The sequence below is a fragment of the Nomia melanderi genome, chromosome 1, assembly GCF_051020985.1.
Source record: "Nomia melanderi isolate GNS246 chromosome 1, iyNomMela1, whole genome shotgun sequence".
Taxonomy (NCBI): domain Eukaryota; kingdom Metazoa; phylum Arthropoda; class Insecta; order Hymenoptera; family Halictidae; genus Nomia; species Nomia melanderi.
In genome coordinates this window covers 22,443,334-22,467,796 of record NC_134999.1, presented here as the reverse complement: position 1 = coordinate 22,467,796, position 24,463 = coordinate 22,443,334, and the positions used below count along the sequence as shown (strand labels likewise).

General features: G+C 31.9%; 1 protein-coding gene and 1 long non-coding RNA gene across 3 annotated transcripts in view; one reads left to right on the top strand and one right to left on the bottom strand.

Annotated features, from left to right (window-relative positions):
• LOC143174422 (uncharacterized) overlaps window positions 1-24,267 on the top strand; it is a 94,749-nt gene extending 70,482 nt beyond the window's left edge. The window contains exon 3 of the long non-coding RNA XR_012998359.1: window positions 24,118-24,267. This is a non-coding gene — a long non-coding RNA (uncharacterized LOC143174422). The remainder of the gene's footprint in view (window positions 1-24,117) is intronic.
• The window catches only part of LOC116433269 (uncharacterized), a 115,038-nt gene extending 90,760 nt beyond the window's left edge, over window positions 1-24,278 (bottom strand). The window contains exon 1 of one of the 2 annotated variants that reach the window (XM_076366510.1): window positions 24,129-24,278. Coding sequence is in view for 1 of the 2 variants with exons in the window: in XM_076366500.1 (XP_076222615.1) it covers window positions 11,686-11,695 (10 nt within the window). In the remaining variant the exon portion in view is untranslated. Of the gene's footprint in view, window positions 1-11,685; window positions 11,896-24,128 lie in introns of those variants that run through there. The other variant, XM_076366500.1, reaches the window with a different exon arrangement.
• Window positions 24,279-24,463: the final 185 nt, after the last annotated feature.

Here is a 24,463-nt window from a genome sequence, read left to right as displayed (position 1 = left end):
CGAGGAGCTCGAAGAACGGGTTTAATATTCCGTTGTACCAGGGCAGCGCAGATAGGCGCGTGATTTTAGCACGAGGTGCGAATTTATTGTCGCGTGGAAACGAGATATGATAAAGCCGAGTAGGCCCCTGTTTGCACGGAGACGAGAGCGTTCTGCAAATTGACATTTCCAGGCGACACGGTGTGATAGCAGCTGAACGTATTGGGAGCAACGTACGTGCACGAGTAATTTTATTCTGCTAGTATTATTTGATCTTGAAATTCATTGAAGTATTTGAATGCTAGGAGTGTGAGAGTGGATGAAATTAATGTAAGAATTATCAGAATGTAAAAATATAAATAAAATAAATAAAAGAATCATAAGAATGTAAAAGTATAAATAAAATAAATAGAACAATATAAGGTTGCAAGAAAATGAATAAAATAAACAGAAGAATTATAAGAATGTAAAAATATAAATGAAACAAATAAAATAAATATAAGCAGTATAAGAATGTAAAAATTAAATAAAATGAATATAAGAATTAAAAAAATGTAAAAATATAAATAAAATAAACAGTAGAATTACAGGAGTATAAAAATATATGTAAAATAAATAAAATATGCAGAAGAACTATAAGAATATAAGAAAATAATTTAAGTAAATAGAAAAATTATAAGAATATGAGAAATTAAATAAAATAAACAGTAGAATTAAAAAAATATAAGAAACTAAATAAAATAAATAGAAGACTTATAAGAATATAAGAATATAAGAAAATAAATTACATAAATTAAATAAATTAAATAAATAGAAAAATTACAAGAATAAACTCATTTGTTACTGATATTTGTGTAAGAGTTTTTATTATATTTCAAGGCAATTAATATTGAGCTTATTACTTAGCATTGTTTTTTAAAAGTATTCTGCAAATTTGATATTCTTTAAAATTTATATTAAGTATGTAAATACATCAAGCAACACCATACATTTTCATTACTTCTATGGTGCCCCAAAAATATTTTCCAATTTCCATGGGATTTGTATTTGTGCTCAACGTACATGTAAATATTGTGCTCAGCTGATTCATTGACTGCACTCAGGAAATCAGAGTGGTCCCTGATAATTGTTTCTTTATCATTTTAATCAAAATTTAATACAGCCTGAGGTTATCAGTTGTCCCCTGGGTTATATTTATCACTGATAAGTTTATTTATATAGGAACCTTCTGATAACTGGAAGTTGGAGGATAAATAATAAAATCAGGAATTGTGATTGTAGTCATTGGTGTTTGCAATGATGATGAACAGGTTACAACAATTGGAGAATTAAAAATGATATAATATAAAATTTCTTAGATTTTATTTTCATTGTTAATATAAAATCTGGATGATGAAAAATATTATAAGATTTCTTAGATTTTCTTATTTTCATTGTTAATACAATATCTGGATGATGAAAAATATTATATTATAAGATTTCTTAGATTTTCTTATTTTCTTTGTTAATACAATATCTGGATGATGAAAAATATTATATTATCAGATTTCTTAAATTTTCTTATTTCCATTGTTAATATAAAATCTGGATGATGATTGGAAGTTAGAAGCTGGATAATAAAATGAGGAATTATTCTGATTGTAGTCATTTGTGTTAGCAATGATGATGGACAGGTTTCAACCCTTAGAAAATTAAAAATTCTATATTATAAGATTTCTTAGATTTTCTCATTTTCCTTGTTAATATAAAATCTGGATGATAAATGGAAGTTAGAAGTCGGATAATAAATAATAAATAATCATTGTGATTGTAGTCACTGGTATTAGCAATGATGATGGACAGGTTTTAACCCTTAGAAAATTAAAAATGTTATAATATAAAATTTCTTATATTTTCTTATTTCCCTTGTTAATACAAAATCTGGATTAATTTAATTAATGATGCACCTAATCAAAATTATTTTAAAATACATAAACAATAATAATACATAAACAAAACATAGTTAATTTAATTAATAATGAACCAAGTTTTCATGTTGCTGCTGAACTTCTAAGCACTGCTGAACATCAAGCCAGTGAACTAAACATCATTTTCTAGGAAGCAACGATTGCAGCTGACACTTATCAATGACTCTTTATTGGAACTAGTGCAGTTGATCCGAGTATTAGTTTCGTCAGCACGGTTTAGTGCTATGGGAATATAAACATGACATTAATCAAGACATTCATTTCGTAACGGACAAATTACTTGCATAACAATGAGTCCAAAGTTTGAACGAAAAGTCTTGCTACTTGGTATTTCTAATGGAATTTTTAGTTTAAAAGAATCTTTTTATTAAAAAGTTCTAAAAATTAGTTGTTAGGTAACAAATCTTTATTGAAAAATTCTAAAAAAATAAGTTGTTAATTAAATCGTAGTTAAAACAAATCTTTTTTTTAGGAGACTCTAAAAAACAAATTGTTAGTTAAGTCTCTATTACTCTAATACTAATTAGTGCTAATACAATTTTTTTTGAAGTATGAAACATTTTAGTTGTCATAAATATTAGTGTTAGTATTAACACTAACACAATCGTTTTATTTTAAATATTAGAGAAACATTATTTTCATTATTTAATATTATATTAAAATCATTTTTTTTTCAAACCATGAAACATTTTAGTTGTCATAAATATTAGTGTTAATATTATTATCCTAGTATTATTTGAAGTACAATAAAACATTTTCCAATAATTATTTTTGTTATTAATATATAACATATAATATTAATATAATATATAATATATAATGATTCCCACAACTAATGTTCCCAAAATTCAAACTTCAACCGAATTATAACCTCACTCATCGCACAATAAATCTTCACCACCGACTATCCATCCATCAATATTCCATATCCCATCTCCCAAACCACTATTCCCATCATACAAGCAACGTAACCCAACAAAGAAAAAAAAACTCCAGAGTCACCGGTCAGATCCCGAACGCGTATTGCATTCCGTAGATGGCGTCGCGATACTTCCCGAGACGAGCCCGACCGGCGAAACTGGATCTCGCGCCGGGACGGCGAGAGTGATAGCTCGCTGTTGCGGCGCGGCAAAAAAAGGGGAAGAGATCGCTGGAAAAAAGGGGGGGAGGGGAGAAAAGTTCCCGTGATACATTGTGAGTGCCTGGCCTGCCTCAACGTATCGAATTTCAACGGGATTCTGAATTGGCTTAATGAATCCGGTCCACCTCTCTGCAAAAAACGCAGCGACGCGGAGCCAATCGGGGGTGGGGGAGTGTTTGAGGTGGAAGATGAGACACTGGGTATATGGGGTAGGATTGATCGCTGTACACAATTTTTTATACTCAGAGAATTAAAAAAATTTTTAATTAGGTTTTAGGATAGATTTTGACTGTTGGAGTCAGAAGTTTTGTGGTTTTGTTGGTGTGAGAGTGTGAGTGAAATTCATGGAATATGGGGAAAATTATGGGGGTGTGAAAATATAAATAATAATAAACGAAATGAGAAGAATTGTAAAAATATGAGGGGATAAATAAAATAAATAGAAGAATTGTGAAAATATAAGGGAATAAATAAAATAAATAGAAGAATTATAGTATAGGCAAAAAAATGAATCAAATGAAACAAATGAAATTTTAACGTTACATTCTCAAATATAGTGCCAATGAGTAGCTGAGATTGTGCTGGTTAAAATGAGTCCAAACACGATAGGAATCGGACTACTTTTAGCAATTCAATGTAAATCGAAAAAGTAGTCCAATTCCCACCGTGTTTGTACTCATTTTAATCAGAAAAATCTGAACATTCCATTCGGACTACAATTGAGAAGGTAAGATTAATCATACACTGAATAAAATTTAAGTTTTACCAACTTAACGTAATTAACGACATTAAAGATTTCTATTAACGATGATGATACATCTATAAATGTTTTTAATATATAATTTATATTATATGATAATATTTACACCATACTACACGCTACTGAATATATTAAAAACAATAAAAATAAAAATAAAAATAAAAACAAAAATTGAAATAAAAATTAAAATTAAAATTAAAATAAAGATAAAAATAAAAATAAAAATAAAAATAAAAAAATTAATCACTAAAAGTACACCGCACAATCAACTCATCCGCAATCAAATTAAAATGGAAATGCATTCCCCTTCAAACAAAGCCCCTATCTAGAAATCTCTAAAAATTTCCATTTCAAAATACAGGTTCAGACAGCTCTCGTCTCCGGTCCGAGAAAAATCATAATCGACAATCGCGGAGCAAGAACGCTGGAACAGTCTGGCAACCGGCGCAAGACAAATTTTTCCCTGTACACACGCTACGATAGAGTGCGCAAGCGTAAGGGGGCGAGTGGGCCGGGAAAGAAACGCGTGTTGCCCGGCGAGAAAAGCGTGTTCGCCGGTAGGAATCTTCGTCCTTGAAATAAGTAAGAGTTTCGATAATCGGGCGTGCAGCAGGAAGCTGTCGTCGAGTCATAGAACCACAAGAAACGAGAATGCAGTGATCAAACAGAAATGCCTGGGAAGAGGCTGAGTGTGAAGGGAGAGGAGTGACATAACCTAGTACAGCGAGAACGTTGTAGTTGAAAAATTACCAGTCACTTTTTAATTTTTTTTAACTAATAAATATATTAAGTATATATATGTGAATAATTAATAATTCAATAATAATGTGTACGAAGTTTATAGTGTGTGTACAATGCCATGAGGAATAAATAATTAATAATTACTCTCTAATTAATATATTAATATATTACTATATTAATGTATTATTATAATAATTAATATATTACTCCCCACGATAATTGTAACAATAAATTATTTTTAATTTCTTCAGACACTGATTATAATATTCAAATAAAACTATTTTCAAAATCATTCCCAATATTCAACCCTCCGAAGACACCAATGATTCCGAACCAAAAAGTTTCGATTAGTAATACTTATTCTTTAATAACAAAAGCAAATGATGATGATGATGATGATGATGATGATGATGATGATGATGATGATGATGATGATTTATGATTATTATTATTATTAATTATGATAATAATATTTAGTAATTATTTTCAATATTTTTCAAGTTTTTTATTTTAATTGTTCTTCAGTAATTTGGAAGCTCCAATCATCGATGACCTCGTGACAGTCAGCGTTGAACGTATTCACGTCACGCGTCGATAACAGTACACTCTGTCGGCGGCATGCCGAGGTATAATGTAAACACGATAAAACGCGGTAAACAGGCTGCTGGTACAGTGTAATGGGAAATATTACGGGCGATTTATGTTAATCAGTGTGCCGAAGTCGCGGCGGACAATGAAAGTGTTATCGGTCGCCTAGGGCCTCCCGAATGAATAATTCAAGGTTGCATAACGCTCGCCGAGTAGGAAGTCGGCTGGCCTTCGCGTGGACGCTTAGAAGTCTTCTGGGAATGCAGTCAGGTAGGGAAAGCGCCAGGTGCCGCGTCATACTGGCCGTTCGTCGATTAGAGGCGACCGCCTGTGGACATAACCTCCGAATTCTCGCGTAGTGGAAAGTGAAGGTTATTAATGTGTTGCTAAGTGGTTCTTGCTGTGACTTTCATTTGAAAAATAAATATTCTGTGTAGATAAATTTTTATTTTAAATTTAATAATTAATTTAATGATTTTAATGAATTTATGTCTATAAATTATATTATTTAATAGTTCTTGCTGTGATTTTCTATGTGAAAAGTGATTTTCGTTTGAAAAATAAATATTTTGTGCAGGTAACTTTCAATTACCATTTTATTTAATATTTTCAATGGAAAATATTCGTTGTTACTGTTTATAATATTCTGTTTATAATATTGTAAAGTTTATAATATTCTGTTTATAATGTTATAAAATTTATAGTATTCTGTTCATAATATTATAACGTTTATAATATTATAAATTTTATAATATTCTTTTAATGAAAAAAAAATAAGGTACATATTTTTAACATTATAAATTACAACCTTTTATCTGAAGCATTCTTTTTCTATCACTTATATTTTTTAAGATATTCAGTTTTGTTTAGAAAATGATCGTCTGTGGACATAACCTCCAAATTCGAATACTCACGCAATGAAAAGTGACGGTTATCAATATATATATATAAATATATTTATTAAAACTATTATTTATTAACTATTATTAAACTATTATAAAAGCATAAAACTTAAACTAAGAAACTATTAAAAATACGTAAATATAAATAAATAATTGTCAATAAGAGTTTATAAATACAATTATATTAGCATCATTGGGTTGCCGAAGTTTTTCTGCTTAAAATGAGTCCAAACACGATAGGAATCGGACTACTTTTTCGATTTCATGGAAACGAGGCTTTAATTTCGTCAATTGTATTAAATCGGTAAAACTAGTCCGATTCCTATCGTTTTTGGACTCATTTTAATCAGCGCAACCTCAGCAATCCAATGACACTATATTTGAAAACGTAGAATTAAAATTATTGCAATTGAAATTTTCTTCACTGCACTCACCGTACCCGAAAATTTTCAAATTTAAGCAAGCGTTCTATATCTCGTCCGACAAATCCCAACGAAACTCGTGCCGCAGTTTCGAGCCGACATTACTGGCAGGCTACTCGTGCAGGCACGTGAACTCGCGCGGGAATATAAATCGTAACGAGCACCTTTCATGCCTGAACGACCATAATGCACTAAATGATACGCTCGGGAGGTCTTTATCCTCAAGGTCGATTTTGCCGGCATTATTCGCCTTTTATGAAAGGACAAGAAAAACCCTCCCCTCGATATCGCGCTGTGTAACAGGTTCTAGAGCGGCGATTCGTACCGTCCGTCTGTTCGAGTCCGGTCTCTTCAGGTTGCATCGGAGGACGAATCGCTCGTCGTTTTGCGCTCGAAGGAAAATTGAGCGACGCCACTCTGGAGCTCGGGGATTAAGACTATTTTCGGGAATTTTTAACATATAGAGTCGAGAACGAGCAAGCTTTGTTGCGTATATTTTCAGGAATAATCGAATTTGGAGGTTATGTTCATAAGGTAATTGTTTTCTGAACGAAACTCGTTTCTGATTTGTTTTTCTGATTAGAATGAGTCCAAACACGATGTAAAGAGGACTGGTTTCATCGATTTCATGGAAATGAGCTTTTGATGTTGTTAATTATGTTAAATCTTAGAAACGTCAATTGCAGTGATTTCAACCTTACCTTCTCAAATATAATATCAGTGGATTGCTGGGATTGTGCTGATTAAAATGAGCCCAAACACGATAGGAATCGGACTACTCTCACCAATTTAATACAATTAACAGAATTAAAGCCTCGTTTCTATGAAACCGTAAAACTAGTCCGATCCCCATCGTGTTTGTACTCATTTTAACGGAAAAAATCTCAGCAATCCATCGATACTACAATTGAAAAGCTAAAGTTAAATATGCAATGAAGAAAATTTCAGTTGCAATGACTTTAACCTTACCTTCTCAAACATAGTGTCAGTGGATTGCTGAGATTCTGCTGATTAAAACGAGCCCAAACACTATAGTAATCGGACTAGTTTTACCGATTTAATATATTTAACGACATTAAAGCCTCGTTTCCATCAAATCCTAAAACTAGTCCGATCCCCATCGTGTTTAGGTTTATTTTCACGGGGAAAATCTCAGCAATCCATCAGTACTATCACTGAAAAGCTAAAGTCAAATCTCCAATAAAGAAAATTTCAATCACAACAATTCTCAAAAAATATTCGTCCCTCATACCGGAAGAGGCGCCGGACAACAGGCCTCATTAAAACGATGTTCCCCGTAGCGGCGGTCCGCTCGTAAACTCCCCCGAAAATCCGTACGATGACTCACCGTGAGTCAGTTAATCCATTTATATCTGCTTTCAGATACACGATACATCCTGCGTTACCGTTTTAAAGTAACGGTCTTGCGGGAAAGATTTTCCCCGGGAATTCACGAGGCGCACGATGTGTATGTTTACGCGTGCGCGCGCAGCGAGTGTGCGCCACGCAGAAAAGTGTGTATGTGCGCGATCGTTTATTGTCTTTAGCGGGTGCGTTGCCGGGTTTCCATGAACGCGCCGCGACACGCCGCCCGGGTCGACGTTACACGACTCGAATTGTTTTTCGAAGAACCGATGGCACGTCTCGCGTGTCATCTTGCTGTCTGCATAACCTACTAGCAGCGAGTGGTAGTACGTTGTGACGTCAGACGGTTGTCGCTCGAGATGTGGGATATCGATGTTGGTCGTTCGAGATGTAGGATATCGATGTTGGTTGTGGATCGAGATCTGGGATATCGATGTTGGTCGTTCGAGAGGCGAATTTTGTGGGTTGTGGGCAAAACGTGGGAGTGATTGTGGGTTGTGGGAAAATGCGGGGAGTGATTGTGGGTTGTGTGAAAATGCGGGGAGTGATTGTGGGTTGTGTGAAAAATGTGTGAGTGATTGTGGGTTGTGGATAAATGTGGGAGTGATTGTGGGTTGTGGATAAATGTGGGAGTGATTGTGTGTGTGTGAAGAAATGTGGGAGTGATTGGGTGTGTGTGAAGAAATGTTAACGAGAGTGGTTGTTTAATTAGATTATGAATATTGTGTTACTGTGAAGATATGTGGAAATATTTTTTAAATAAATTCAATATTGAAATAAATTTAACATTTAAATACATTTAATACTTAAATAAATTGAATATTTAATTAAATTGAATATTTAATTTAATGTAATTTAATTTAATGAACTATTTTGATTTATTTGTTGATAACTGTAGTGGTAAACATGTTTCCTAGCTTCCCAACAATTCAAAATTTTCTTGCTACTTATATATACCATAAATTAATAAAAACTAAATAATGAAAAAAAACTCAAAGACACCAATGCAACATCATGTGCAACATAACCTCTTTTCTCGAGTGTACAAAAACCTGTACAAAGAAGCTTCTTGAACGAGTCTGTGCTTTCAATCTGCAACGTCGAAGGAGAGCATGGAAATTCGGTTTAAATTAATTGCGTGCAAACGGGAGTAACAGACACGTTCATTAATGTTTATTTTTTTTTTTCCACTTTTGTCGGAGAGTGTACTATGGTGTCCCGTCGGTAAATTATGGATATTGGTGGAAATTTCGAGTGCGCGATTTAATGAGTGTCGGTTTACGACCACGCGATAATACTCGTAATAATTACGAGTACCGACTGTTAGATAAGAAGTGAGACGTGTCAAATTGGCGGCGTGTCCTGCCTTATATGTGCATGTGGACGGTGTCATTCATAAGTCACCGAGAAACTCGCGACAGGAAAGAATTATTTTCGTGAATGATTGAATTCGTAAATTAATTTTAGTGAAATTAATTTTTATTATTATTTTTTTATTTTATTATTTTATTCTATTTTATTATTTTATTCTATTTCAATATTTTATTCTTTTATTCTATTTTATTATTTTATTTTATTATTTCATTCTATTTTATTGTTTTATTCTTCTTCATTCTATTTTATTATTTTATTATATTATTCTATTTGATTATTTTATATTTTATTCTATTTGATTATTTTGTTCTTTTATTCTATTTCATTATTTTATTATTTTATTCTATTTTATTACTTTATTGTATTATTCTATTTTATTAATTTATTCTTTTATTCTATTATTCAAAGAACGTAAAATTGTTCATGTGACATGAAAAATGTAAAATTTCATTTTGAAATAAATATTTCAGTTACTTGTGTCTAATTTTGTTTGTCTTGTTTGTATTATTATTTTTTACTTGATAATAATTTAGTTTACAATAGTGTTTAATGTTTAAATAATAATTTTGAAATTATATATAATTTATTAAGATTATGATATAAACGTGCAAGAAGAAAGAATTATCTTCGTAAATGATTAAGTTTGCAAATTAAGTTGGGTGGAATTAATTGTTACAATTATTCAAAGAATGTAAAATTGTCCATATATGTTCATAAAATAACTTTTATCAGCATCAATTTTCTATTCCATAAAATAAAATTGTTAACAAACAGAAGGAAATAAACGTACACTTTCCACATACAACAAAATAAACTAACTTTATCAACATCAATACTCTATTCCATCAAATAAAATAATTAACAAAATCCAAAAACGAATACTCCATCAAATAAAATTATTAACAAAATCCAAAAACGAATACTCCATCAAATAAAATTATTAATAAAATCCAAAAACAAATACTCCATCAAATAAAATTATTAACAAAACACACTTCCTGTATACAACAAAATAAAATTGTTAACAAAAGAAAAGAAGAATTAAACGCACACCTTCCATATACAACAAAACAAAATAATTTTATCAAAATCAGTGTTTTATTCCATAAATTAAACTATTAACAAAAAAGAAGGAAACAAAAGTACACTTTCCATATACAATAAAATAAAATAACTTTTATCAACATCAATCTTCCAACTGCCTCAAACAAACTCCTAACAAAATATTAACAAGAAAAAAACAACAAAACGTACACTTTCTATATATAATAAAATAAAATAAAATCAATCTTCCAACTGCCTCAAACAAACTCCCAAAAAACAACAACAAAACACTCCAACCGTACAATATTCCTAGAACATAATTCGCGTCTCCATTCCCGTGGCAGCAGCGCTAACCGTCGCCGGGCGAGGCCGCGGTGTGCGTTCACCGGCGGAATGAAGGCGTCTCATGTTCGAGCCTATTCGGCAGAGAGACGAAACCGCACGGTTAACGGTTATTGACAGGTTTTACCGCAGCGAGCGCGAAAAACTCCCGGGGCGGTCGAGCTCGGCCGGCTCACTGAAAAATCTCCGTCCGCGAATTTCGCGAGGCCTCCAAGAGCCGGCGGACCGCGGACTGCGCGCGCGCCCGGCGGAACGCGTTGCGCCGTGCTCGTAAAACCGGCCTCGGGGCCTGGACGTCCCGCTGGCGTCTCGGAAATTTTAGAGGTCGGGCGTTCGGAGGGTTACTCGAGGAGATTCGTGTGTTGAACAATAAAGGATTTTTGTGTGGTGGAGGTTGTGTTGTTTAGTTTGTTGGTTAATACTTTTTTTTTGGTTATTGAAGGATTCAGTTGATTTTTCTTGTTATTAGGTTAGGAAATATTTGATTTTTTAGTTTCTGAACGTGTTGGATAATAATTTTAGATGTCAGTGTGATTAAGTTGATTTTTGGATGTTTTTTATTGTTTATTTTTTTTGTTTGTTTTTTGTGTTGGTTAGGAAGTATTTGTTTGTGTAGTTTCTGATTGATGAAATAAATAAAATTCTAATAGAATAACTAATAGCACAACTAAAAACAATACTATTTATTACATTAAAATTTGCAAAAATCAACTTAATCCCATTACCTTCTGAAATTATTATACAATATATTCAGAAACTATAAAAACAAGTGCTTCCTAACCTAAAAACAACAAAGAACCGAGTAAATCCATGAACAACTAAAAAGAATATTATTTTTTATTCCATTAAAATTTATAAAAACCAGAAAATATCTAAAAATTAACTTAACCACATTGCCTTCTGAAATAATTATGCAACATATTTAGAAGCTACAAAAAGTTCCTCCTAACCTAAAAAAAACAAATAAATCCTTGAATAATTAAAAACAATTTTTTTTATTCCATAAAAATCAAAGAATAAAAAAATTAACTTAACCACATTGCCCTCTATGCACTCATACCACAATCCATTTTTCTCCATATAATATACACAGTACACAAAACTACCCAGAACCACTGAACTGTCACACTTAATCAAATAGTCTTGGTATATTGTAACTTATCCCAGCGAACGCAACGTTCAGAGATGAATAGGGTCAGAGCGAGGCTTCAATCTGTCTCCGCGCACGTGTCTGCCTCTGCGAATTGCGTTTCACCCAAAGGTCAATCCGTCCCGCGTGTTCCGCGAGAGGAAAAGTGACGACTGGCGCGATTTTTCATTTCTTCGACGCCTCGGGCACGACAGAGGTCGTGGCGCGTGTCACGCGAATTAAAATCAATGACACTCGTCGGTAAGTGTCCGTCGTTCTGCTAATCCGAGAATGATACATTGCATGTTGAACGGGTGAGAGTAAGGTTCAGTTTTGTTAGTTGAAAAGGGGTGCTTTATTTTTAAATGGTTTTGCAGATGTTGAGTTGGGAATTTTTTATTTGTGTTTTTGTTTATTATTAGAAATTAGAAATTGAAAACTGAGAATTGAAAATTGAAAATTGAAAATTCAGAATTGAAAATTGAAAATTGAGAATTGAAAGTTCAGAATTGAAAATTCAGAATTGAGAATTGAAAATTGAAAATTCGGAATTGAAAATTGATAAAAATTAATAATTAGAAAATTATTTATTATTATACATCAAAAGGTGAACATCCATAAGAATTGTCTCACAACATCCAACGTACGAGGACCGAAGATTATCGTTAACGTTGCAGTGGACGTGAATCGACGACCACTTGTTGCACAGGCTTCTATCTAACCTTTCATCGAAAATCGTCGCAGAGGAACGACGAGAGTAATTCACTGGAGTGGAAAAATATTCGTAGAAAATATGGACGAAAGAATTGCTGAACTCCACGAAGCTCCGTTTAAACGCGGAAAAACCGAACAAAGCCGTCTGGAAATTGTATTAGCTGTTCCGGAACGCGCGGCATGTATCTTTCCCAGGCTGCTCGCTTTCAGTACCGGTTCGAATTCTTTCGGCCCTTAGAACGGATCCGAGTGATTTCGCTTTTTATTAACCGTTCGCCAGTAGTCAACGAATTTTGTGGGTGTGTAGGAAAAGTATTATGATTATTATTATGATTGATATAATTATATGATATAAGAAATTATATAATTATAATTAGATATATGTGTATAATAAAAAAATATAGTAAGAATATTATAATTGTAATTATATAGGGAAGTATTATAATTATGATTATATTGAATGTGATGTAATGATATCATATAAGAAATTACATAATTATAATTAATTTTCAAACATAGTATGATTGTAATTATAACTTTCTAACTATATTATATATATATATATGTAATTAAAAAGCATAGTAAGAATATTATAATTATAATTTTATCATATACAATATGATATTGAAGCTCATATAATATATAATTATTATTATAGTAATTCTAGATATTATGGTATGAACATTAATTTTTTATTAAAAATACTATCTAAACACATCACAAAAAGTATTTTATTGAAAAATTATACCTGTTTCAATAAACATGTATATAATCAAAAAACATAATAAAAATATTATAATTACAATCATATCACATACAACATGATAAAATTATAATTATAATACTTACAATATTACAAAATATTTATAATATTATAATTTAATCACAACATTTACAATATGCTCATAAAATCAAAAAAACATTAAAAATACTATAACTACAATCACATCACACACAACACCCTACCAAAGCTCACACCATACCTCCACTACAAATGAATCACCGAATGACTTCAGCAACAAACAACCCCAAGAATTTTCTTCCATCCAAAAGGAAAACAACGTTCAACGTTCAACTTGGTACCTCCCCACAGTTCTACGAATCGCAAGATTTAATTTCAACTGAAACGTCAACTCAGGGATACCGTCGCTCCTTATCAATTACGCGGAACGGATTTTTCTCTGAACGACTGAAAACTATTGATATCACTTTTATCAAGCACGATAGCCGGGTATTGATGTCGCATCCGTCGGCGCGAAACAATGTCACGTCCGACGGCCGCCGAGCGACGGGAACGAGAACGCTGACACTGTGGTCCATTCATTGGACCATGGGTTTTTCTTTGGGAACCCATAAAAAAATTTTGAGGTAAATTTTGTCAAGTAGAAAATCAAATTTGAAACAGATTTTTTCCTTGGTTAGTTGGTGTCGTTAGGGTGTTTTATCGTTGAGATGGATTTTGCGATATTTGGAACGAATTTTGAGAAATAGATTAAACATGAAGGAAAAAGTTCGTTAGTGTACGTCTTGAGATATGGAATGATTTAATTGTGGACGTAGCTTGTTAGATATGGTATCGGTGGATTGCTGGGATCGTGCTGATTGAAATGAGCCCAAACACGATGGGAATCGAACTAGTTTTAGGATTTGATGGAAACGAGCCTTTAATGTCGTTAGATGCATTAAATCTGTAAAACTAGTCCGATTTACGTCGTGTTTGGGCTCATTTTAATCAGCAGAATCTCAGCAATTCATTGATATTATATTTGAGAAGGTAAGGTTGAAATTATTGCAACTGAAATTTTCTTCATTGCATATTTAACTTTACCTTCTCGATCACAGTACCAATGTAATGTTGAGATTTTTCTCATTAAAATGAGTACCAACACGATGGGGATCGGACTAGTTTTACTGATTTAGTGTATTTAACGACACTAAAGGCTCGTTTCCATCAAATCCTAAAACTAGTCCGATCCCCATCGTGTTGGTACTCATTTGAATCAGCACAATTCCATATCTTAAGACGTACACTAACCAACTTTTCCCTTCATGTTTAAACTATTTCTCAAAATTCATTCCAAATATCGCAAAATCCATCTCAACAATAAAACCAACTAACCAAACAAAAAAATCCACAAGAAATTCGGGTCTGCAAATGGGTTAAAGGTCAAAGGTTGCCAGAGGCTGTCGCACACGCGAGCAGCGCGATAAAGGGCGGGGAAATCGCGTGACGCAACGGACCCGCATAAAGCCAATAGAAATAAACGATGCTAAATTGCCGCAGCTCGTTTTTAGTTGCCGGTGTCGCCGCCGCTCGGAGACGACGACGGTGCACGAACGAAAACGATGACGCGCCGTCACGGGCGTTATCGCCGCGTTAGACGTTCAGCCGTACCGTATCGTCCTTGCGAAGATTGTTTGCCGATTAGATAGCGGTGTGTACCGAACGGAACGAATTGTGCCGCCTACGTCATTCGGAGAATTAGATTCGATTCGAGATCGTTCTACTGGGAGGCGATGTTTGGACAAGTGGTACGGGGAATTGTATGGTCTGGTGACAGTGTGTCGGAAATCGGTGTATAGGAATGTTTGAATATTGGATGTATGTTTGTGCCATTTTCTAATGATGGTGGAGATATGTGTAATATTGTATATTGTTAAATTATTAAATTGCTGTATTAATAAATTATTGAATTGCTGTATTATTAAATTTTTAAATTGCTGTATTATTAAATTTTTAAATTACTATATTTTTAAATTATTAAATTACTATGTTACTATATTACTATATTACAATATTACAATATTACAATATTACAATATTACAATATTACAATATTACAATATTACAATATTACAATATTACAATATTACAATATTACAATATTACAATATTACAATATTACAATATTACAATATTACAATATTACAATATTACAATATTACAATATTACTACATTACTATATTACTATATTATTAAATTGGAAAATTGGTAACTTGTTAAATTGTTAAATGACTATATTACTATGTTATTAAATTATTAAATTGCTAAATTGTTAAATTACTATATTATTAAATTTTTAAATTCTTAAATTTTGAAATTGTTCAATTATAAAATTGTTAAATTATCAAATTGTTACATTATGAAATTGTTCAATTATCAAATTGTTAAATTATGAAATTGTTAAATTATGAAATTGTTAAATTATATAATTGTTACATTATGAAATTGTTACATTATGAAATTGTTAAATTATAAAATTGTTCAATTGTAAAATTGTTAAATTATGAAATTGTTACATTATGAAATTGTTACATTCTGAAATTGTTAAATTATCAAATTGATAAATTATGAAATTATTAAATTACCAAATTACTAAATCACCAAATTACCAAATTACCATATTACAATATTACTATACCATCATATTACATTATAAAATCTTTCAACTAATCAAATCTGTTTCTTATCTGAGGAGTAGTAATAAAAAGGAATTTAATGGAGCGATAATACGTTACTCATACAGACCAGCTTTATTAGCAAACGGAACGGCACACGGCAAAGGACACGTGCACATAAGTGTAACATCAAACCATTACTGTTTATTCAACCAGTACGAATTTTTCCATCGCGTATGAAACACAGTTTTCTTCCCATAGCTTTTCAGGACCACACGTATCTCGCAGAAGCAAACGTTAATATCTTTGTATAGTTAATAATGTTAATATAATAATATAATAAAAGCTTTGCAACAATTAAAATAACACGATTATATTTCACAAGATACAAAATAGTCTGGTATATTTAATTGTAAAATTTTTTTAGATTTCTGCTGTAAAAGTTGTGTAGACTGAACATTTGGAAAAATATTTTACACTATCATATTATCATACTATCATAACAATGTGATAACGTGGTAGCATGTTAATATAATACTTATTAATATGATAATGTGGTAGTATGTTAATAATAATATTTCCTACTTTTCTATTTTACCAAATGGACCATCATTTTATGATGTGTCACTGTGCAAACAATGCCATACTATCATAATGCCATATTATTATATTATTATATTATTATATTATTATACTTTCTATCTCCTATTTTCTCCTTTTTATTTTGCAAAATAGAACATCTCATTGTCTAATATGTCACTGTGCCAACAATAGAACCAAAACAATCAATAAGCACGCGAGAAAATAGGCACTGGTGTTTTATTGAACTCTTCGGACCTGGCACCTTTTTTCCTACCCCAAACAAAACAGGACCTATCCCTAGCCCGACGCAGTATGACTCACCCCGTACACATTGGGTTACTAGCAGTCCGCGTGACACGAAACGCGTTAAAAATACTTCGATTCACGTGCCTGTGAATGAAATCCAATTAAACGGGAAACACCAGATTTCAGGCTTTCCTCGGCTGGCGTCACAAACTTCTTATAGGTCAGGTTATGCACGTACTTATGTACATTCTAAGCGGGTTCAGATTATCAGCGAATTGCTCAACGCCACAAATGCATTAGTTTCATGGCTTTGAAAAAAATGATTAAAAAATAATAAATAAATGGCACTAAAAAAATGGTAAAAAAATGGCACTAAAAAATGGTAAAAAAATGACCCACTTGAGAAAGCTGGAATATTTCTTGATGTTTGTAAAAATTACAGCTAGGTAATTTAATTAAAACATTAATTTTGCCGATCAGATTCGAAACGTCAGTAATGGCAAAACTGATTACGATACCAGCTGCACGGCTCGAATAAAAGCAAAGCTAAACAGCCATTCTAGAGCTCCAAACATTGTGTCGAAAATCGACCGGTTCCGTTCAGTGCCGGGCTGCATTGTTCGAAAGAGGGCCGCACGACTGCTCGAAAATAGACAAGTCCATTGTGAGCGGTGCACGGGACGCGACAATGGACGCGGCCGAGAGTGTGTGCGCGCGGCGTGCACGCGTGAAATCGATCGGGGAACTGACTCACGGTGACGGGATCCTCCCGGCAGCCGAACCGCGGGCGATTATTTCCCCATATCGACAAGGTCGCACGACCTCCGCCAAGGAATCGTGACGCGACGCGACGCCACGTAGGCCCCCGTCTATGGCGGCCGGGTCGTTGGCATCGAGTCGTCACAGTACGTTTAACCTCTTGCGCGGAAAAACGCACCATGCACGTTGGGTCGTTTTTTTTTTTGATATTTTTTGAAGTTTCATTGTTTCTATGTTGAATTTTATTATTAATTCTGTATTGATTTCCTGAGGCTGGGTTACAGGTGGCCCACAACCAAATTATTATATTTTCCACGCATACGTAAATTAGGAAACAAAGCTATTTCATATAAACATTCCACATGTTGATGCATTATACGAAATTTAACATTATATATAACACTTTGTAATTTTTTCAAATGGAATTTTGTCAAATCGAATGGTGACCGAGAGTCACCTCTCGACTGCAAAGGGTCAACCTTTTCCCAACAGCGAGCCGCGCCAACGCACAGGAACGATATCGGTGATGTAACACACCGACGATTCGCCGTTCGCTGTCCGACCGCATCTTCCCTCGTGTCGTTCGAGCAACAGCAAGCTTCCTATCCATTGTTATCGTTTATATAATCTGCCCGGGATAAACGTACTCGTGGCGACCGACCGGCCGGCGCGACGCGTGCAGGCCGCTCTCACTGCTGGACTATGGACCTTGTGGAAACCGGCGAGAGTATGGAAAATGTCACGGTTGACAGAAACTTCGTTGTTAATTTATGGCGATGTAAATTTAACGTATATGTTGTGTGTATGTTTTTTTAAATGTTATTTTGGAATTGTTAAGACAGTTTGTTGTTAACAAATGTAATACGTATGTCATGTACGTTGAATTTTTTAAATATTATTTATGAGTTCTGAAGGCAAAATATTGAAAAATTTGATTAATTAAGGTCAAAAATTAAATTGAAAAATTAAAAAACTTAACATATGTGTTTTGTGTACATTGAATTTTTTAAATATTATTTGCGAATTGTTAAAGCAATTGTGGAATATTTCGTGATAGTTTGTTGTTAAAAAATTTGACGTGTATCTTGTGTACATTTATCTTTAAAATATTATTTATGAATTATTAAGGCAAAATATTAAAAATTGAAATGCAACATTCAAAAATTAAATACAGTATTTTTAAAATAAAAATTAGAATAATTATAATTAAATTATTATAAGACGAATAAGATTATTCTTATATAATAATTTATCTTATTTATCTTATAATAATTATATACCCACATTTTTATAACTAACAATTTTCGTCAATATTTAATTAGTCCAATTTCATAATTAAACCGATAATAGACAATTAGTAATAATAAACGATTAATAGAGAATTAGTAATAATAAACGATTAATAGAGAATTAGTAATAATAAACGAATAATAGACAATTGGTAATAATAAACGATTAATAGAGAATTAGTAATAATAAACGAATAATAGACAATTGGTAATAATAAATGAATAAAATTTTCATTGCCTTTCTTTATTTAATTTAAATAGAAAATGATGTCTGTCTATACTCGTTGCATGGTCTGACATTTATTAGAGGTTATGTAAGACTGCTAGAAGTTTATATTCACTGGGCCCAATGATATACTCACATAACCAAAGATAATGAACTGGAAAAAAATTGTATTATTTAAACTATACCAATTTGTTGAATGCATTTATATCTCGGGGTTCGTGAAACGGGATAGAAAGTATTGACTATTAATTAGGGAAATTAATTATTTCCTTCTTCTGTCGATTAATTAATTTTTATACTATTACAATTATAACAGTTGTTTAAAATAATTCACCATATTTCAAAGAAATAAAATCTGTTCATACTTCGACAGTAATTATTTCTCAAACAATATTTTAAACAAAAATAAAAATAATTTAATGATTAAAATATTGTTTGAAAAATAATAAGTGTCGAAGTGCGAACAAATTTTATTTCTTTGAAGTCTGGGGAATTATTTTAAACAACTGTTATATTGTAATGCAATAGTATTGATATTAAATAATTGACTGAAATAGGGAATTTTAATAAAATTAGAAAAATAAAAATCAGTTAATAATTAAAATATTATTTCAAAAAATAATTGGTGTCGAGGTATGAACAAACATTTATTTGTTTCAAGTACGTTGAATTATTTAAAATTTTCTGAACCAATATTTTATTTATGAAAAATTGAATTTATTTATATTATATAAATATTTAACAATTATTATTTTATTAAAAATTTATTTATTTAATATATATATGAAATTATTTAATTAATATATATATATATTCCTCTGACATAATAATCGACTGAACCAATTTCATTGTATTTATGAAAAATTGAATTTATTTATATTATATAAATATTTAACAATTATTATTTTATTAAAAATTTACTTATATATATATTTATTAAATTTTTCATAAATAAAATGAAATTGGTTTAATCGATTATTACGTCAGTGGAATATATATTAAATAAATAAATTTGTAATAAAATAATAATTGTGATGTAACGTAAAAATAATAATAATTAAATTTTCAATATATATAATATTAATATATAATATAATAATATAATTAATTAAATAACGTTATTGAATGACGTAATAATCAAGTGAACCAATTTCCCACGCAACGTGTTATCGTTCACCCGATAATGCGTGCATTATCAAAGGGTATTATCACGCGTGAGCATTAACCGATCTATGTCAGAACGATCGTCCAGCATCGGCTTCTCGGGCCGTTCACGCGTCGCAATATGGCGCACGGGGAACGAGAATTATCTTGTAACCAATTACTCTAATGACAATACTTTAAATCCGTTTACCCGGCGATAGCCATCATTTCGGCAACATTAACATTCAGAACGGCAAACAGACTGACTCGATAAGCAATCGTTATTAAGCGATAACTCACGATCCCGGAAATTGAGCTGCTCGGTGTGAACGTGGCTTAAGTTTAAAAGGAAATCTGATTGATGGTCGTGACAAATGTTATTTTATATTGTCGTTTTACTTTTTTAATAGTTTTTTAATTTATTTAATGTATTTGAGTCAGTTCTAAAAATGAAAAAAAAAACTGACTCAAGTCCATTTCTTAACAAAATTAAATTATTGGTTATAGTATAAATAATATTTATTTTTTAATAGCTTTTTTTTAATGGACTTAAGTCACTTTGATAAATAAACAGAGCTGTCCGTTGTGAACGTGGCTTAAGTTTAAAAGGAAAAGATCTGATTGATGTTTGTGATAAATGTTATTTTATATCATCGTTTTATTTTTTAATAATTTGTTTAATAAACTTATGTCACTTTCAAAATAAATTCAGGGCTGCTCGTTGTGAACGTGGCTTAAGTTTAAAAAGAAAAAATCAGATTGATGGTTGTGACAAATGTTATTCTATATTATCTATTTATTTTTTAATAATTTTTTTCCTTTTTTTTTTAATGATCTCAAATCTCTATCAAAATACACTTACAGCTGTGAACGAAGCTTTGTTGTGAACGAAGCTTCAGTTTTCTAAACAAATTATATACTGTCGTTTTATTTTTTAATAGTTTTTTAATTTGTTTAATGGACTTAAGTCACTTTCAAAATAAACGTAGAGCTTTATTAAAATAAAACTATCCTGCCCCATAATTTATGAAAGGTGTTTATTCAAGTTGCAAATAATACAATTAATATTTAATCAGAAAATAATAATAATAAGAAGAAAAATAGAAATTAAATAATAATAATAATAAGAGAAGAAGAAGAAGAAGAAGAAGAAGAATAAGAAAAATAATAAGAAAAATAGAAATAAAATAATAATAAGAAGAAGAAGAAAAATAGAAATAAAATAATTCCGCCCCATAGTTTACGAAAGTTGCAAATAATATAGTTAATATCTCGTTATAAAATAAAAAAATAATAATGAAGCAAAATAGAATTAAAATATTCCTGCCCTATAGTTTATGAAGATGTTTGTTTATAACAATGTTATTAATATTTCGTTAATTTTGTTAGAAAATAGTGAATATTTTTAATATTCCGTTAAAAAATAGTAATTATTTTTAATATTTCGTTAGAAAATCGTAAATATTTTTAACATTTCCTTAAAAAATAATAAATATTTTTAACATTTCCTTAAAAAATTATAAATATTTTTAATATTTCCTTACAAAATCCTGAATATTTTTATAAAAAAAAATACTGTCGAGTGCAAAGGGGAGGACTGGGATCTGACCCGGCAGGCACAAAGTGTCATTCAAAGTACAAATCGGTTGCCGGTTAGGTCTCTGTGTGTCTCCACGGTTACGGGGGCGATTTAAATACAATAGATTGTCTTCGATCGGTTTGCGCAACCAGACAACATTATCGTTGCTAACAATATAATATCGGATTATACCGGGTGGAATATTTTTTCCGTCCGCCGTGAGGGTATGCGGCTCGAGTTTTTTCATACATATTCGTTTGGCGACGGCCGGCGACTTGACCATTATGGGGGCCATTTAAAGGCTAATTCAGCCATTTATTTTGACTGTGATTTAAGGCCATTGAAAAAAAATTGTTGCAATATGAAGCTGGATTTATTGCTATTTTTAATTTGATTTTTTTTTAGAAATGGACGGTCATTATAGAAATAAATGGTTTAGAGTCATTAAAAAAATAAAAAAATTGTTGGAATATAGAATTGGATTTGTTGCTATTATTAATTTAATTTTTTTTTCTTTTTTTGAGAAATTTTGGCTACTCACAATAAATAGTTGTAAGTTTATTTTGAAAGTGGCCTAAATTTATTAAAAAAAAAAGAAAAAAAAATTGTTGCAATATAGAATTGGATTTGTTGCTATTATTAATTTGATTTTTTTTTAGAAATGGACAGTCATTTTCAAAATAAATGGTTTAGGGCCATTAAAAAAAAGAATATTGCAATATAAAACTGGATTTGTTGCTATTATTAATTTAATTTTTTTTTTGAGAAATTTTGGCTACTCACAATAAATAGTTGTATGTTTATTGTGAAAGTGACTTATGTCCATTAAAAAAAGAAAAAATTGTTAGAATATAATTCTTATTCAACAATTTATACTGAATTTCCCATATCATCATTTTCCCCCATTCAATTAAATGACGACCGAGTCAAATGACTTGAGACAAATGACTCAAAGCTACCCTGCCTCTTTGTTTACAATTTCCTGGCACTGTAAACGGGGCTCGGTTAGCTCCAGCTCCACAGGTGTTCAGGAATTCGGTATATAATATTTCACGCACGTGTGTACGCACCTGTACACTTTCGTCAGGCTACACACCGAATGCACGTTACGATGCTACGTGCAAATCGCGTGCTTTCGATAAAGCACTTCGAGTTTTCACACTAGGCCGAATCACGTGACTTGGTCTATGGTGGAAGTTTTAAGAATGGCTTATGGTGTACGTCTTTGTTGACCATGGAACTACCGTGCAAGTTGACATGATTGATTTCGGTTTAATTATGAAGTAATTAGCAATAGATTGAAAGTGGAAATTGGAAATAATTTTTAAAATACATAAACAATGTGTAAAGAAATTGGAAATAATCTGTTCTGGTTTTTAAGGTGACTACACATCAGTCACATTGCTTTATAATTATTAATACCTTAAAATCACTGAATATTTGAAATAATTTTGAAAATAAATAGTTTTTACTTGAATATTGTAAACAATATATGAAGAAATTGGAAATAATCTATTCTTCTAATTTTTATAAATCAAATGACTGATCAAAATGACTGATTTCAATTTTCTTACTTCAATTTAATATGTTAAAATCATTGAATATTTAAAACAATTTTGAAAATAAATAATTCCACTTGAATACTATAAGTAATTATACAAATAAACTGGAAATAATCCATTCTTCTACTTTTAAGGGGACTACACATCAGTCACACTACTTCACAATTACTAAACCAAATGACTGATCTCAATTTTCTTCAACGTAATATTTCATAATCACTGAATATTTAAAATAATTTTGAAAATTCTTATAATTTTAAGGGGACTACACACCAGTCACACTACCTCACAATGACTAAACCAAATGAGTGGTCAAAATGACTGATTTCAATTTTCGTCAAAATAATATTCCAAAATCACTGAATATTTAAAATAATTTTCAAAATAAATAATTCCAATTAAATACTATAATTAATTATACAAATGAACTGGAAATAATCCATTCTTCTAATTTTAAGGGGACTACACATCAGTCACACTACTTCATAATTACTAATACCAAATGACTGGTCAAAATGACTGATCTCAATTTTCTTCAATATAAAATTCCAAAATCACTGAATATTTAATTTAATTTTGAAAATAAATAGTTTCACTTTACTATAACAATCACCATAAAAAACCGAAAACAATCTATCCCCAATTTCCATAAAAACACACCATTCAATTTCAAATTTCCAATCCCAAAAATCACTGAACCAAAACTCAATTCTCAAAATTCACGTACTACGACCACGCACAAAGCAACCGAAAATCCGTTCCCCGATTCCCACGAAAATTCCACGCCATCCGAATTACAGCCACGGTAGTTCCACTGTCAAAATCCGATTCCGGGTCGAGCGTAGGATCTCGTGTATTTTCAGTGAAAACTCACCGGGACGATCGAGACGATCCTGAACGGCGATCGAGAATCCAGTCGGCGGATCGAGGGCCGGCGTCCCGCCGTGCCGACGCACTTAACAGTCCGAAACACTTCCAACGTCCGCTGAGTGGTACTCCGGTGGAAATTCACGGGGCAGTCTCATAATCACGATCGCGGTGCATCCGAGAGCCGGCCGGGACATTAAACGTTTTCTTTCTGAACGGGAACGGACACGGTGGCGCGCCGAGCGACGCTTCGATGCGAAACTACCGTGGCAACGGATGCTTCGCTACTGTGTGACGGTGCGCTGGCGGTCATTGTGTGCCCGCTCGTCTCCTCGGCCGACG